Source organism: Propithecus coquereli, unplaced genomic scaffold, assembly GCF_000956105.1.
Source record: "Propithecus coquereli isolate 6110/MARCELLA unplaced genomic scaffold, Pcoq_1.0 Scaffold528, whole genome shotgun sequence".
Lineage (NCBI taxonomy): Eukaryota > Metazoa > Chordata > Mammalia > Primates > Indriidae > Propithecus > Propithecus coquereli.
In genome coordinates this window covers 478,863-495,401 of record NW_012151152.1, presented here as the reverse complement: position 1 = coordinate 495,401, position 16,539 = coordinate 478,863, and the positions used below count along the sequence as shown (strand labels likewise).

Below are 16,539 nucleotides of genomic sequence, written 5' to 3'. Positions count from 1 at the left end.
CACAGTTCGCTAGACCCCGTACAAGACGCCAAGCCCTCCCCCTGCCTCCTGCCTGCCCCAGCCCGGCCTGGGTCATCCCCCTGGAATTGAGTCTGGGGCAGGGAGAGCCAGCCTTTCCGGGGGCTCGTTTTCTTAAGAATTCCACCCCCGCGAGGCAGTCTGGACGACAGGGCCCTGCTGCCGGCCACCTGCCCGGCGGCTCCCAGGGCAGGGCCGTTCTGATCTTTTACAAGCCGCGGTAGTGGGGCAGCTGCCTGCAGTGGAGTGGCCCGGGTTGGTGGGCGTCAGGGGAGAAGGCCACATTTCCAGGCTCTCCGAGGCCCTCGCCCGGCTGGAGGCCACCGGCCTGTAACTAGGGGCACCCCAGGAAAACAGGGATCGGGACTGGAGGCCAAAGACTGGGTGCTGGCGGGGCATGGGGGTGGCGAAGCAATTTGTCAACAAGGAGCCCCTCACCCTTTGTTACTGTGGAATCGGGCCTCCTGCGACTTCCCCAGATGCAGGGGCTGCCTGGGCGTGGTTTGCCTTGAGTTGGGGCCAAAGAAAAGGCAAGGCTGCAGCGCCTCCTTGGTGACCCCCACCCCTCTCCACCCACCCTGCAAGCTGGACCTCTCTCTCCTGGGCCTGTATGTTGGAGGATGGACAGAGGAATGGGTGCTCTGCATTAGCCAGGGATGTGGCCTCATTATTTTAAAATGAAATTTCAGACTGGGTTTAGTTCCCCTCCACCCCCAACCCCAAGGGTCGGAGGCTGCTGGAGCAGAGCGGGCAGGGTTGTTGGTGAGGTCTGCAGTGGGACTTCTGCTGAGCAGATGTGCCGGCCGGCCCTGCAGCAGCTCATTAGCATGGATTTGTTTTGGAGACTGTTTTTGGTCTGCGGGCAGGAGGGTCTGTAGGTAGAAGGGCTGTGGGTTGGGGGGCTGGCACAGAGGTAGCCAGGGTTGGAAGTTGGAGGTGCCCGGCAGAGACAGGCAGGCCTGGGTGGCGTGGGCTTGGCCTGTGTGTCCACCCACTGGACAGTTGGTTCATGCTGTGCCTGGCCCAGAGCCTCCCCAGGGCTGAAGGAAGGAAAGAAGCCGCCCTGCAGTGAGACTGGGATCATGGAATCACTGTGGCCTTAAGGAGCGCTCTTCCCAAGGGAGGCTGCTAAAATGGACATTCCCAGGCCATGCCGCCCATTGTACAGGTGGCTAACGTGAGGTTTAAGAAGGTGAAGCAAATGGCCATGGGCTCGGTCTGCAACCATGAGGCCTTCAGGAACACAGTGAGCCAATGAATGAGCTTTGGCCAGAACTGTCCTCGGACCCCAGAGTGGGCCCGGGAAACCCTGTAGGGCTGACGCGGGCTGGGGCCTGATCTGGGCGAGGGGGGATCCCCAGGGCTGACACTGCATTGCCCCTTCCCAGAGCCACATTTCCAGTTGCACCATTCAAGGAAGTCCCTGTACTCACTCCAAGATCTGGAGCGATTGCCCCACCCTCGCCAATCCCCAAGCCCAGGGCTGCGGCCACAACCGCCACACCCTCCGCACCCATGCTGGCGGCTGGGCAGAGCCTGTTTTCTCCAAGTTGGATTCTGGAGGAGGCTGGTCTCTCCTGGACCCTATCTTATCAGTGGCCCAAGGGTTAGTCTGGTGGGATTTTCCTCCCAGTTCCCGCCATGGCAGGCCAGTACATTGGGCAGCACTTGACAGTTTATAAAATCCCAACTCATGTCATTCACTTGAGTTTCACCTTGATGCTTCCCCTAAATCCAGTTTCATTGGGACAGATACTACCCCAGACTGAGGTCGCTCTCATGCACATAGAAGCAAGTGTAACCCAAACACAGCTGTGCCCTCCTTAATGAACACATAGTAGTAACACACATACACACAAGCATATGCATATAGAATCATGGGATCATATGCATATACACATGGGAAAATGCATACCACGCAAGCTCACAAACACACATACGCACATTCCTGTTGCCTTTCCCACCAGCCAGCCCAGGGCAGGGGCCATGGAGGGCAGAGCTGGCCAATCCTCAGTAGAAAGGGGGGCCTCTGCCTCCCAGCTTCAGTTCCTGCTTTGGGACCCTCCTCGGGGAACCTTTGCACCTTTGGTCCCAGCTGACTGGGATGGATGTTCTGCCTGCGGGCTCAGCACTGGGGGGCTTCGAAATATACAAAATAAGCTCTTGGGTCTGTGGCTTGTTTTTCAAACTAGATGCTCCCCCTCTCCTCCCTCGGCCCCCTTTCTCGCCCCCCTCCCCCACCTTGAGGGCAGGGTCTGGGTCTTCTCCATTCTTCACAACTATAATAGGACAGACCCAGGTTTGAATCTTAGCTCAGCCATTTTAAACTTTCTGTGCCTCAGTTTCCTCATCTGCAAAGTGGGGATAGAGATAATACCTCATCTCACAAGGCAGCTGTGAGGATTAAATGGCAGAGTCCATGGAAAGCTCTGGAGAGGTTGCCTGTCACAGGGTGAGTCCTCAGTACATGTCACCCTTAGTGCTAGCATGTGGGGCGCACATTCAGGCTGGATTGACAGCCCTGCCCTGCATGGCTCCTGCCCTGGGCGGGTTGCTGGGAACGGTAGCAGGAAAGGCTGGGGTGTGTGTGTGTGTGAGCTTGCATGGGTATGCATTTTTCTGTGAGTACATACCTGTGTGTCTATATGCGCGCGCGCGCGCGTGTGTGTGTGTGTGTGTGTGTGTGTGTGTGTGTGTTGTTATGTGGTCAGTAGGGGCACAGGTGGGTTTCGGGTACACCTGCTTTGGTGTGTGTGAGAGAGATTGGGGATGTGTAGACACACTTGAGAGTCCTGGTGTACTCTGCCTCAGCGACCCTGAATATTCAGATTTACCCAAAAGAGCAACTGAGGAGTGGCTGCTTGTTTTACAAAATCAACTCTTTGCTCTACAAAGGGTTTCACGGTGGGTCGGTGGTGGGGAGGAGGCGTTCCTTGAAATCTAGGCCCTTCTGGTGCATCCGGGATGCTGTTCCAGGCACTGGAACCCAGGTGGTGGAGCTGGGAGCCCCTGTCAGCAGTGCTGTTAATAGGGGTCCCTTTCCTGGGGACCTGGGGGACCACTGTTCCTGGCCCGACTGGCATCAGAATCACGTGGGGAGTGCATTCAGATGTCCTGGTCACACCCAGACCTGGGGGTTCAGATTCTCCAGGGCGGGGCCGGGCATCTGAGTTTTTGGCAAGCATCTCAGGGAAGAGGCCCCAAAGGCCCCACGTCCCTGGCTTTCCTGAGGGACCGTCTGAGCCCAGACTTCCAGGGCAGCCACCAGGGCAGGTTGACGGTGTTTGTTCACTGCCCTCTTCTCCAGAGCGGGAGATATGGGTGCCTCAGTTCCCACGATGCCAAAATAGGTCCGCCAGTGTTGTCCCCTGGGGAACTTCCTTTCTGTGTGACAGCAGCTCAGAGCATGTCAGGCACTTGCAGGAGGCCTCTGAGGAACCCAAGCACTTGGATTTGGGGGTGACCGGCGGGCCGGGTGGTAAGAAGGCACCCACCTGTGCTAAGGACACCTTGGCTAAGCCTCATAGCACCGCTGTGAGGAAGGATAGCGTCATACCCTTTCTAAGGCTCCGAGAGCCACACGCTGGGGAGTCTAGTCTGCCGGGGAGTCGGGAGCTGGATTTGAACTCTGGTCTGTGGGCCCGCAAGCTTCCAGCCCGGGCAGTGGCTGAACACCAGAGTGCTAACAGGAATCGAGGTGCAGTCCACGGGGCAGCGGCAGGGAGCCCCAGGCCTCATCCCAGTTCCAGATTCCATTCTTTCTCGCCTCCTTCTCTTCTGTGAGCCTTTTCATCGGCAAGGATAGCTGGGGCTTAACCTGCTGCTGTCCAGGTTCAGTCCCAGTTCTTCTATTTACTGATTGTGTGACCCCCGGCAAATCTCTGAACCTCTCTGCGCTTCAGTTTCTTCATCTATAGGAGGAAAGGAACAGGATCTATCTCACAGGTTGTTGCAAGGGCCAAATAAATTAATACACACTCACGCACCACGTAACGACAGACCACATAGAAGGTGGTGGTCCCATGAGATTAGAATATTGTATTTTTACTGTACCTTTTCTATGTTGAGATATGTTCAGATACACAAACACTAACCGTCGTGTTACAGTTGCCTGCAGGATTCAGAACAGTAACGTGCTGTGCAGGCTTGTGGCCTGGGAGTGACAGGCTACACCACACAGCCAAGGTGTGTAGTAGGCTTTGCCACCCAGGTTTGTGTCAGTGCACTCTGTGATGTCCCACGCAGTGAACAAACTGCCTAGTGACGCATTTCTCAGAACGTATCCCTGCTGTTAAGCGATGCACGGGTGTAATTGCAATCCTGTATTTAATCCAGAATGAAGAGCCTCTACTCCCCTCCCTGCTGGCATCTCTGCCCGACTCACACGACTGCTTCTTTTTACCTACTGCCCTGCACCTCTCCTTGGGGCTCTGAGCTCCTGGGTGGGTGCAGCGTTTGGGGCCACAGCCCTCACCCTCCCCTCTCTCCCTGCTCTCCTGGAAGGTGCTCAGTGCATGTCCAGCTACGGGGAACTGCATGGCCCAGGGAAGGGCACTGCTTTGCCTGCCGTGCTGGGGGACCTTGGGACGACCCCTCTGCAAAGCCGGGGGAGCCGGCCTGGAAGATCTCTGACTTCCTCTCCCACCCTGGCTTTCTGGGAGTCCCATGACTTGCTGTGTGACCTTCAGGGCAGGGAGGAAGGGTTGAGAATCTGGGTGAGGCTCTCAAGGCTCAGGAAGGAAGGTCTGATTGCTACTTAAAAAAAAAAAAGAAAATTAGCTGAGCTGCTGCTAGAAAAAACAAAAAAGTGTAAACGAACAAAAAGTAAAACCTGCTAGCCAAGAGCCCACCCCATTGGTGGGGGGCAGCGTGTGTTCCTAGGGGCTGGGTGGGAGGAGGTGGGTGTGTCTCCATGGCAGGCGTGTGTGGGAGAGGCTTCTCCTGGCATCCTTGCCGCCTCCCGTTCCAGCCCTGCCTTGGCTCTGATGCCAGCCCAGCCTTTCCCATGATCCCATGGGGGGGCAGAGCTGGCCTTAGCGGGTGCCTGCTGGGTGCTGACTGCTTTCATTTATCCTCCCAGTTCTCCAAGGAGGGGACTATGTTCCCCGTTTTAGGGTTGAGGAAGGTAAGTTCTGAGGGGTGAACTTACTTCTGGAAGTCACATGGCTCCTAGGTGGGAGGGCTGGGATTCAAACGTTCGCGACTCCAGGGTCCCTGCTTTTGGGGGGAGCCCAGGCAGCATGCTGGAGCTTGGGGCTGCTGGCCTGGGAAGCAGAATGTGGCCCCAGCGCCCTGCTGAGAGCCCGGTGGGTTAGGTTACAGCGCCCCTCTGTGGACACAGCTGGCCCTTGCGATCAACTCAGCTGTGTACTGGAAAGGGAGGAAGGTCAGGGAGGTGACCTTCTGCCTCAGTTTATCTCATTTCTCCTCCACTTCTGCCACAACGTCACCCCAGTAACCAGTTTCTGATCTCCATACACCAGCCTCCTCCCAAAATTCACCGTTATCCCAACTCCCAGTAAACCTTGTTACTCACCTTAACGCCAGTCTCAGCTCTACTGACTATAGCCGGGGTCCTGACCCACAGCCTCAAGTCTCGCCTCTCCTAATTCCAACCTCAGCCAGACGTGTGTGCTCATGTCCAGGCTTCGTCATCTCAACCCCAGTCTCAATTCCAGATCCTAGGAAACCTCAGCATGGCTTCCTGCCCCAGTCGCCTCCCCGGCCCCACCTGACCTGTTCCTGAGGAAGCAAGATGGGTCGGGTATAGGACAAGAGTCCCTGGACCCCTCTGAGGTCTATGGGGGACCTTAAATGGGCCTCTGGGTCCCCTCACGTGTGCCACAGAGGTCAGAGGACCTGTTAGGGGTGAGGAAGCCTTCTGGATGCCAAGCTTGTTTAAAAATTTGTTAGGCTGCCAGTTAGGAAGGAGACCATTCTATTTTGTTAGGATGTGGTTGTGCTGAAAACACGGGCTTTGAGACCGGAAATGTGTGGGTGAGAGCCTGGATCATGACAGGAACTCACTTGGGATGGGGGCAGACTGTCTGGCCTCCCCTCCGGCTGCTCTCCCTCCCTGGGCTGGGAGCGCGGCTCACCCAGGCACTGGGGTCCCTGCAGATGGAGACCCGCTGGAAGGGGCGGAGCCTACAGGCTGGCCGGGACCCTCCCTGGAAGCCCTGTCAGCCAGTGTGCCTCCACACCCCCTCCCCCGGCCACTTTGCAAAGTGCCTGCCTGTGCCGCCCCCATGGCCCTGGAAAAGATTTTCCTGAATGGGACACCCAGTCCTAGCCATCCAGCCTCTGGTGCTGGGCTTCAGTGGGGCCAGTTGGGACTGCGATCTGGCCCTTCTTCCCGGTTCAGCCTCACCCAGACCCCTCTGGGGACTGTCCCAAGACACAGAATCCCAGACTGTCTGAGCCGAAGCAGTTCCCTAGCCCGGTTGCACATCAGAGCCGCCGGGGAAGCTGGTTAAAGATGCAGAATCCCATCCCACCCTAGAACTTTCACTCCACCGGTCCCCAGGGAATTCTGATGAGCTGTCAGGTTTGGAAACCACTGCTCTATGTCACCTCACTCATTTTACAGGTGGGGAAGCAGGCATGAGTGTTTTGGTCAGACAGCATGTGTGGGTCCAGCGCCCTTTCTCCAGCGTCCTGTCCTTAGAGGGTTTGGGGACCCCTTGTAGGCACTGCCGTCCTTTCTGAATCTCTCTGAAGCCGCCCTGCCCCCCGCTTTCTGAAGTAGCCGGTGTGGGTGAAACCTACGGAGGATAAAGTTGGGGAATGTGGGGGGAGGAGAGTCCCCTCTGAGCGGAATACTGTAAACACGGACTGCCCTGCAGCGCCATCTTCTGGCAAGTTCCGGTGTGCTCTAAGCATCTTAGTTCTTCCTCCCATAGCAGGGGAGTTTGCAGATGGCCTCCCCAGCAGGGTCAGGTGCTTGGCTTTGACGGGCTCCTGCTCCAGGTTAGGACGGGGTTGCGGGTCATGATGTATGTGAGAGGCTCTGGTGTGCTTGAGGCTCTGGTATGGCATCCTAGTAAGACATACTGTCTGCCTCAGGGTTAGTTTTTTTGCACGAGGTCCAGCCAGCCAAGGTGGCACAGGGCTTCGCTGCAAGATCGTTAGCTGTGGCTCCACCGAGACTCCCTCAAAATCCTGGCACCTGTGGCGGTGGCTTTCAGGGAGACATGGTGGGTGGGCAGCCCCCAGAAGGATGCGTGGACAATTTTGTGTGTGTTTCCCTGGACGACCCACATCAAAGAGAGAAAGGGAGCTAATGTTTGTTTAACACTTCATCACGTAGTGCCTTGTTTAGTAATTGCAGCAATCCTTTGCCATGCACATCTCCCTTTTTTAGATGAAGAAACCAAGGCATGGAGATAAAAAGTAACTCGCCCAAGGCAACATAAGTTACAAAATTAACAAACACGTACGTGAATAGCAGAATGTGTATTAACTATTAGGCTCGTGTAGTACTTCATTTAATCTTCCCAGTACCCATCTGATGCAGGTGCTGTGAACACCCGCGATGTTGAGGTTCAGAGAGGAGAAGTAACTTGTCCAAGGTTGTACTTGGTTGGTAAGTGGGAGAGCTGGGATTTTGAGCCGAGGAGTCACATGCCAGAGTCCGTGCTTGTAACACCACTGCCTCTCGCTGCCTGGCCCCCCGGGCCCAGCTGAGAGCTGCCACCTGTGCTCAGTTCCAGGGCTCTGGAGGCCACGGGCATGATGCTTCGGGTCCTGGTGGGGGCCGTCCTCCCTGCCATGCTACTGGCTGCCCCGCCGCCCATCAACAAGCTGGCACTGTTCCCGGACAAGAGTGCCTGGTGTGAAGCCAAGAACATCACCCAGATTGTGGGCCACAGCGGCTGTGAGGCCAAGTCCATCCAGAACAGGTGGGACCCGGGGGGTGGGTGTGGGGGGATGAGGAAAGGGGCCCAAGAGGAAGGGAGAGGACCAGGGCTGCCTGTGCCTGCCTCCACCAGGGTGACACAGGCATGATGACTTCTCCTTCCACAGGGCGTGCCTAGGACAGTGCTTCAGCTACAGTGTCCCCAACACCTTCCCGCAGTCTACAGAGTCCCTGGTGCACTGTGACTCCTGCATGCCGGCCCAGTCCATGTGGGAGATTGTGAGTACTGCCCCCTCCACCCCTGCCCGGCCTTGGCCCAGAGCCTGCGCTGGCCTTGGCCTTTCTCCCCGGGCTTGCACTGCAGCAGGTAGCCACAAGCACTTAGCAAGAGCCCTGCCGTGTGCAGGGTGCAAGGCTTGTGCTGGGAATACAGATGTGGTCCTTGCCACAGGATGGCTCACAAGTCTGACATCAACTTGTACAGGACAAGGGGTCTTTCTGAAGCTCCGATCTGATGCCATGGGCTGAAGTCCTTTTAGTGGCTTCCTATTGTTATAGGATGAGACCAAAATCTTTGCCATGCCCACAGGGTCGGGCAGTGTCTGGCTCACCAGTCTTTTCAGTCTCGTCTTGCCTCCACCCTGCCTGACAATTGATACCAGCTCACCTCCTTTCAGCCTCTCACCCCTGTTCTGCTTGGTACCACCACAGGGCCTTTGCACATGTTCTTTTCCCTGCTTGGAATACCTTTCTCCTCCTCCTCCGCCTCCTCACCTGGTTACCTTCCATTCATTCTTCTGCTCTTGCTCAAGCATCCTTCCCTAAGGGCCCCTTTCTAGGCCCCCTGGCTGGGTCAGGTCCCTGCACTGCTGCTCTCAGATCACTGCATGCCTCCTCTTTGGCCGTCAGTCACATCTGCAGTCCTGCACCTGCATCTGGGTGATTTTGACAAGTCTCTTTCTCCCACTGGACTCTGAGTTCCTTGAGGGACCATACCTGTCCTTGTGTCCCCAGAGCTGGCACAGGGTAGGTGCTCTGTGGAAAGAAGGAGGGAGAGAGAAGAAAGGAAGGAAGGGAAGAAGGTGGGAGGAAAGAAGGAGGGATAATTAGAAGTGTAGTGACAGACGAAGGGCAGGATGCAGATGCGGATCCTACAAGGTGAGCCTCAGCTGGCTGGAGGTTTGGGGTAGGGGCTCTTTTGAGGAAGTGACGTCTGTGTTCAGACCCAAAGGCTGAGTTTAGAATGTACTGGGCAGAGTTTGAGGCAAGCCATAGGGGGATGCGTTGGTCAAGAACCTTCCAGGCAGCGGAAACAGCATGTACAGTGTTTCTGAGACAGATCAGGCAACACAGAGTTGGCGGGACAGTGCAAGGTCAGGAGCGGAGGGGTCAGCCAGTGGCGCCTGCAGGTCCTGGGTGGTCTCAGTAAGGAGTCAGGATTTTTCTCCAAGTGCAGTGGGGAGCACCGGGTATTTTAAGCAGGGAAAGGCCATACTGGACTCTTTCCCTAGGCTGCGCTGTGGCTGCTGTGGGGGATGGATAAGGAAGTGGCGGGACTCGATGTGAGGAGACAAGTCAGGTGGCTCCTTGCAAGGGCCCAATCCCCCCACTCCCTGGACGGGACCCCACGGCTAACCTGGGTATCACACGTGGGCTCTGGGATTCTTGGTCCCGTGAGGAAGTATTACTCTTAGGGCTTTTGGAAACATCCCTCTCCTTCTCTCCTGCCCTCCCCAGGTGACGTTGGAGTGTCCCGGCCACGAGGAGGTGCCCAGGGTGGACAAGCTGGTGGAGAAGATCTTGCACTGCAGCTGCCAGGCCTGCGGCAAGGAGCCCAGTCACGAGGGGCTGAGCGTCTACGTGCAGGGCGAGGACGGGCTGGGCTCCCAGCCTGGCACCCATCCCCACCCCCACCCCCACCCCCACCCCGGTGGGCAGACCCCTGAGCCGGAGGACCCCCCTGGGGCCCCCCACACCGAGGAAGAGGGGGCTGAGGACTGAGGCCCCCTAACCCTTCCTCCCCTCTTGTCCCCCTGTGGAATGTTGGGTCTCACCCTCTGGGGAAGGGTGAGGGGAGAGGCTGAAGCCCCCCTTTGGCACTGGATGGACTTGGATTCAGACTTGGACTTGGAATGCTGCCTGGTTGCCATGGAGAAAGGGGAGGGGCTGGAGCCAAGCTGCACAATTTAATATATTCAAGAGTGGGGGGAGGAAGCAGAGGTCTTCAAGGGCTCTTCTGTGGAGTGGGGGGGTCTCTTCCTGTCTGCCTTCTAGAGATGTGCCCTTGGGAGGGAGAGGAAGTTGCCTAAGCTGCTGAGGTTGGCATGAGGCCATCCAAGATGGCAGGAGCCAGGCTAAGGCTCACACAGCCCCGGGGGTGGCAGGACCCCTGGGGGTGCAGATGGTACAGCTGCCCTGGGCTGAGGGTGGGCACCTAGCCAGCCCCAGCCTTGAGGGAGGGACTGGGCTAGGAAAGCCACTGGCAGAAGCTCCTGCCCCACAGCTTTCCCCAAGAACCTCCCACCCCACTCCCCATACCCAGGGAAGCATCTCCCCAGTGGCACTGAGGTGGCTTCCCTCAGTGGAGTGGCTTGGGAGTCAGGCCTGGGCAGGACCCTGCTGACTCACCGCACTAGAGCTGGGAGCCAGGCTCTCTGGGCCTTTCTTTGGCTTCCTTGGCTTGCCTGGTGTGGGGTGTGGGGAAGAGGGGGAGGAAAAGGAGGAGTCTTCCGGGGCCAGGGGTTGGGAGGTGACCCCCCAGGCCATCTCTGAAGAAGAGCATCCCTCCCTCTTCTCCCTCTTAGAGATCTTAGTGCCTCCCACTGCCCCCCCAATTTCTGATGGAGCCAGCCCCACCCTCTTGGGGAAGCTCTGTCTGAATATCTGACAGGGAGAGGGATGTGAGGGGTCATCTCCCTTACCCAGAGGTTCCAGGAAGGACCTGGGTGCAATGGACTCTGGCCAAGCCTCAAGGAACTCCAGGACAAAGAGGAACGAGGGCTCTCTCTAGCTCCCCAATTCTGCCCATCTCCTCCCTCCCAGCTGCACTTTAACCCTAGGGGGGTGTGGGACCTGGGGGAAGGGCAGGGCAGGTGGGCAGTGAAGAAAGTCCCTCAGTCCCCAGAACTGCCTGCATCTGCCCTTCTGTGCCCAGGGCAGCTGCCAGCCCACCACCCCCTGCCTGGGGGTGCCCTGGCCCTCACCGCTGTTCCGACGAGAGCTTCTGGAGCTTGTAAGCAGTAGATGGTCTCCCTGACGGACCCTGAGTCTTCTCATGAATAAATTTGTTCAATGCCTGTGTCCTCTTCTTCACCAGCTGGCTCTGCTGGCCTTCTCAGAAGGTCTCGGCAGCAGGGTCTGGGCGGGGGGGGGCGGGGTCGAGGCCCAGGTCTTGGAGTGCCGAGCCGACCCCCAGCCTGAGCTGCAGCCCCCCTGCATCCCATGGCCTCCTCACTGTCCTGCCATTTGTGTCCCAGGCTCCGGGTCTCCTGGCTCCCCGGCTCCCGCCTCTTCCTCTGGTGCCGAGTCTGGCCTTGCATACACCTTAGGTGGGCCTCCAGAACTGGACTTGGCGGATTTGACCCTTGATCCCTTGGGCTTGCCTCGTGCCATCTCTTTTCACGCTCAGAATGACCCAGCATCAGCCCTTGCCTGGGCCCAGCCTGACCTGGCCCCCAGGAGAAGGGGAAGTGGACAAAACTAATGGGTACAAGTTCGTACACTGGGTTCTGCCGTGTGCTGAGTGCTTTACATAACTCTCCTCATCCGCACCCCCACCCAGCCGTGTAGATGTTGCCCTCATTTTACAGATGAGGCACTGAAGTGCAGAGGGATTAAGTAATTTTCCCAGGGCCAAGCAGTGAAGAAACGTCATCAACAGGACTTGAACCCAGGCAGTCTGGCCCAGAGCCCACACCAAGCTTGGGGACTCCAGCACGCATTTAATCATTCAGCAAGTCCACAGGTAGGACCGTTTACATTTGTCTTACAGAGCGGGAAACCGGAGCTCTGGAAGTGTAGGTGACTCACATAAGCTCACAGTTCCCCTGATGTCACACCAGGACACTTGAATGCGGCAGTCAGGATGCTGCAATGGGTGTGGCAGCATAGGTCCCCGGTGCTGGGCCTCTGAGCCCAGGTGGGTTTGGGCCTTGTCTTGGTGGCAGGATGAGTCTTGGTCAACAAGGCAGGGCATAAATTCACAGACATATACGTTGCAAAGGAGCTGGTCGGAAGTAAAACAGGTGGGTTGTGGTTGGTAGCAGCCGGGAATGCCGGCCACGGTTCAGACTTCATTCTCTTTGCAGCAAGGAGCCCTGGGGGTGTCTGCGCGGAGCTGGGTGTCAGCGAGACTAGACTGGGTGGGAGGTGGAAGAGGCTGGGGACCAGCAGGGCGGACTGCCGGGTCCAGGCAGAGATGATGCGGCCAGCCAGGTGGGCAGTGGGGTTGGGGGGCGGGGCCTCGTGGGAGAGGCGGGGCCGCGTGGGAGAGGCGCTGGCGATTGGATGTGGGAGCCCAGCGAGAGGGCGGAGCCTGACCGGAGCAATGACAAACTGAGAAGCGTGGTTAGGCGTGCCAGCTTTGGGGGGCGTTGTGAGGGGAGCGAGTTCTGGTTTTTCTCTCCAAGGTTAAGCTCAAGCGGAACCACCAAGACAGCCCGGGGGGGAGAAAAAGTTGCAGCTCCCCTGCCCCTTCTCCACAAAAGCGGAAGTAGTTAAAATCTTTAGGAGGGATGAACGGTGAAGCCAGCATCGTCAGCCCCTCTCCTCCCCAAAGTGTTAGCTTACGCGGAGCCAACGCTCAACTGGTTTTCTTTCCCTGCTCCAAGCCCCTGGGGAAATCCGGTCCGCCTGGGTTCAAATCCTGGCGGAGCCGCTCCCTGACTATGTAATCTTGAGCAGGTCACAGAAATCTCTGCGGCTCAGTTTTCCTACGTGTAAATAGGGAGTAACTATCACTCCTACCTCACTGGCAGGGTCGTGGTGAGCATCACATGCATCGATGCACATATAGAGCCTGGAACAGCGCCTGGCGTTTAGTAAGACCTCAGAGATGTTGGCTGTTATTATTATTGAGAATGAATGACTGGCCCGCACTGCAGGTGGTCGGGCTGATGGTTTTGTTCATTTATTCATTCATTGAACAGATAGTTACTGAGACCTTAATATGTGCTAGGGATACAGCCACAAAACAGACAAATCCTAACCCTAACCCTAACCCTCACAACCTCACAAAGGAGCCTCCCAACCTCCCTGGGAACTTAATCTCTCCATCTCTGGTAATAAGGAGCTTCCCACAGTCCTCTGTACTGACAGCATGGAGGTCTGGGGCAGAAGATCTCGAAGCCTCAGCTGTCCTGTTATGGCACTAGCTATTTCCTCCAGGGAGGAAGCTCCCGTGGCCAAAGTAATCAAGCAAAAGCTGAGAATCCTTGAAAGTCCCTCTTTGCTCTGAAATATGGAGGAAGTCTAAGCCTTTATCAGTATCTACAGGACAGATACAGGAGCACACACAGCTCTATCAAGGTCTCAAGTTCAAGATAACAGTGTGGCCACAAGGTGGCACCATGACCCTGGCCCAATCTTAAAGTCATTTTTAAAATTATAGCAAAGTACAGATTAAAATACAACAAACATCTGTGAATCTATCACGTAGAATAAACAAATGTTAAAGTTATTGCCATGATTTCTTTAGGTCTTTTTTTTTAACAAATAAAAGCTATCAAACAGAAAAAGCTAAAAGCAGGGAGACTAATATTCTATCCCACTACATACTGAGTGTTACAAAGCTAAAATGTATGAGGCAAATGGTCTATCAGGTACTCAGCCCATTCACAGCCCCACCGCCCCAGTTCCATAGCAGCAGAGAATTTTAGAGGCTTTGCCAACCTCACAGAGCAAGTAGCAGAATTGGGATGAGGAACTCAGGTCACTGGGCTCCACAATCATTCCACACAGCACCTCTTGGGTCATTGTTGCTCACGTCACAATCCCTGGGGTGAAGGAGTTACTACAGGGCTGAATGCATCACCATTGCACAGATGGGAACACTGAGTCCAACAGCTCGCACTGATATAGTACAGTAAAGTCTTCAGATCACACCGTCATTTCATCCCCTCAACAACCCTGTCAGATGGGTGTGTATTGTTCTGCTAGCTATTGCAGAGGACAAAAGGTGGCCCAAAGAGATGGAGCTGCTGGCCCTGGGTCCACAGAGCCGGTAAGCGGTGAGCTGGATCCCAAGCCAGCTCTTTCTGACTCTCAGCTCCTGCTTGGTGTACACATCCTGTTCCTCGGGGCATGGCAGACACCTCACAGTGTTGCAGTATGGTGTCGGGGGTGGGGTGGGGAGGGCAGGCCTCCTCCCCCTGCTGAGCAGATCCATCTGTGGGCAAGACTGGGGCTCTGAGCACCCAACAGCGGCTTAGGGGTGGGTGGGGCGCTGCAGGGGCTGAGGTTTCTGTCAGGAGGTTTTCGACGGCCTGTAGTGGGCTCCCTCTGCCGCAGGCATCGGGCAGACTGAGTTTCAGTTCCTGCTGGACCGCATGCTGCTGGTGACCCTGGGCCAGGCCCTTGGCCTATCCGAACTCCAGTTTAACATCTACTCCACACTATTGTAGGGGTAGGAATAAATACTTGAAGGAGTAGGAATATTGTAAGAGTAAGAACAGTATAACAAAGTCCCTGGGAACAGAGCAAGAGCCTTAACTGTGGAAGGTGTCATAATATTTTTGTGTTTCTGTGGAGGGAAAAAGACCTCTCCTCCTCTTTGTACTACATTTTATTTTTTTCTATAGCAGTTATCACTTTATGATTACTTTAGTTTTTTTGTCTTTTTGAAGACAGAGTCTTGATTTGTCAACCGGGCTAGAGTGCCGTGGCGTCAGCCTAGCTCACAGCAACCTCAAACTCCTGGGCTCAAGTGATCCTCCTGCCTCAGCCTCCCAAGTAGCTGGGACTTTTTTTCTGTTTTTAGTTGCCCAGCTAATGTCTTTCTATTTTTAGTAGACATAGGGTCTCGCTTTTGTTCATGCTGGTCTTGAACTCCTGAGCTCAAGCAATCCTCTTGCCTGGGCCTCCCGGAGTGCTAGGATTACAGGCATGACCGCCTGGCCTTACTTTACATGTTTATTATACTTATTGTTTAATTAATTAATTATACTAATTGTTTAATTAATATTATACTTATTGTTTATTGTCTGTCTCCTTCCACTAGAGGGTAACCACCATGGAGGTGGGGATCTTTGTTGGGGTCACTGTAGTGTCCTGATTGGCCAGAACAGTGCCTGATGCCTAGTGGGTGCTCAATAAATATTTATTGAATGAATCTGCACAGCAGTGTTAGGTAGAGCCCCTTCAGGCAGAGGGAAGAGGTACACACATGGAGGTCACACTCAGGGGATGCCACACCCCACCCCTCTGCCTGCAGTGACGCCACCGCACCTGCCTGGGCATTCCCCAATGTGTTCACGCTCTGTTAGACTGGGAGTGCCCGGAGGTCAAGGACTTCATCATTAGTGCCTGTTCCCTTTGGGGAACGGGATGGTTTCTCCTGGCAAGACCCGGGGAAGGACAGCCCGCTGCTCAAACTAACGGTGAAGAGTGCCCTGAATTATTATTAACCCATTTAATAGACACAGCAACTGAGGCCAGAGGGATGTCAAGTGATTTGCCCATTTCCTAACTCCTGGGTTTCCCCGGAAGTGCAGTGACCTCGCTGCGAGTGGGCCGATCCCATTCGGGAGCAGTCCCCAGACAAAAGGAGGTCACAGCCCCCTTCTCTAAATTCTGCCTGCGCCGCCGCCGCGCGTGGGTTGCGGAAGAATATGCGGGGGCGTGGGAGCTGCCATAGCCCGGGAGGCTGCCCGGCGCAGCTGGGGCCCTCGGATCGCTGGTCCCCAGGCCCGGGGTGCCCGGCCCCCGCCCGCCTGCGGGGCCCGGGCTTGGCTTTCCCCGCCCACCACGGGGCGGGGCGCACGCTCCGCGGCGCGGGGACCGCGCGCTTCTGGCCCCATCCGCCCGCTCCTCCGTGCGCGCGGGCCCCTCGCGGCACCTCCCCGGCTCGGGAGCCCCCGGCCCGCCGCTCCCCCGGCTCGCAGCCGCCTCTTCCCCTCCCAGCCCCGCGGCGCTCGCCGCAGTCGCGAGCGGCAGAGCAGCGGCAGCGCCCCAGGTACCGAGCGCGGGCGGAGGCGGGCCAGCGACCCGGTGGCAGGGTGGGGAGGGGGCGCGACCGCTGCCCTCCTCTCCCCGCCGGGCCTGGCCGGCCGCGTCCTCCCGCGCGCCGCAGGGGCCGGGTGCGCCCGATCCCGGGGAGCCTCTACCGGCTGCGACCTGCCTTCCCCGCCCGGGCTCCGCTCGGCCCCTAGGCCCCCACCCTGCGACCCCAAGCACTGCGGCTCCCGACCTAGCGCCCCCGCACGCCCACCGCCGCGGGGAGCCGGCCCGGCGGGAGAGCGCCCGTTTGGCCCCGGCTCCCACCTCCCCGGGCTCCCACCGTCCTCGCCCCCATCTTACCTCCCGCCCCTCCAGGGGGCTCTGCTTCCACCCGAGGGCGCCCCCCACGACCTCCTCCCAACTTTCTTCCGCTGTCTTTAGGGGACTCGGCTCATTAGGTGCCCCTCCCTAAACTTCCCACCCGTTTGCTCCAGGTGTCCCTGTCCCAC

The 16,539-nt window shown here is 57.1% G+C and overlaps 1 protein-coding gene across 1 annotated transcript in view; it reads left to right on the top strand.

Moving 5' to 3' along the window:
- Positions 1-10,090, top strand: part of NBL1 (neuroblastoma 1, DAN family BMP antagonist) — a 13,521-nt gene extending 3,431 nt beyond the window's left edge. The window contains exons 2-4 of the mRNA XM_012656943.1: positions 7,725-7,919; positions 8,044-8,155; positions 9,614-10,090. Of these exons, the coding sequence (XP_012512397.1) occupies positions 7,750-7,919; positions 8,044-8,155; positions 9,614-9,877 (546 nt within the window). The 5' untranslated portion in view covers positions 7,725-7,749 and the 3' untranslated portion in view covers positions 9,878-10,090. The remainder of the gene's footprint in view (positions 1-7,724; positions 7,920-8,043; positions 8,156-9,613) is intronic.
- The last annotated feature ends 6,449 nt before the right edge of the window (positions 10,091-16,539 follow it).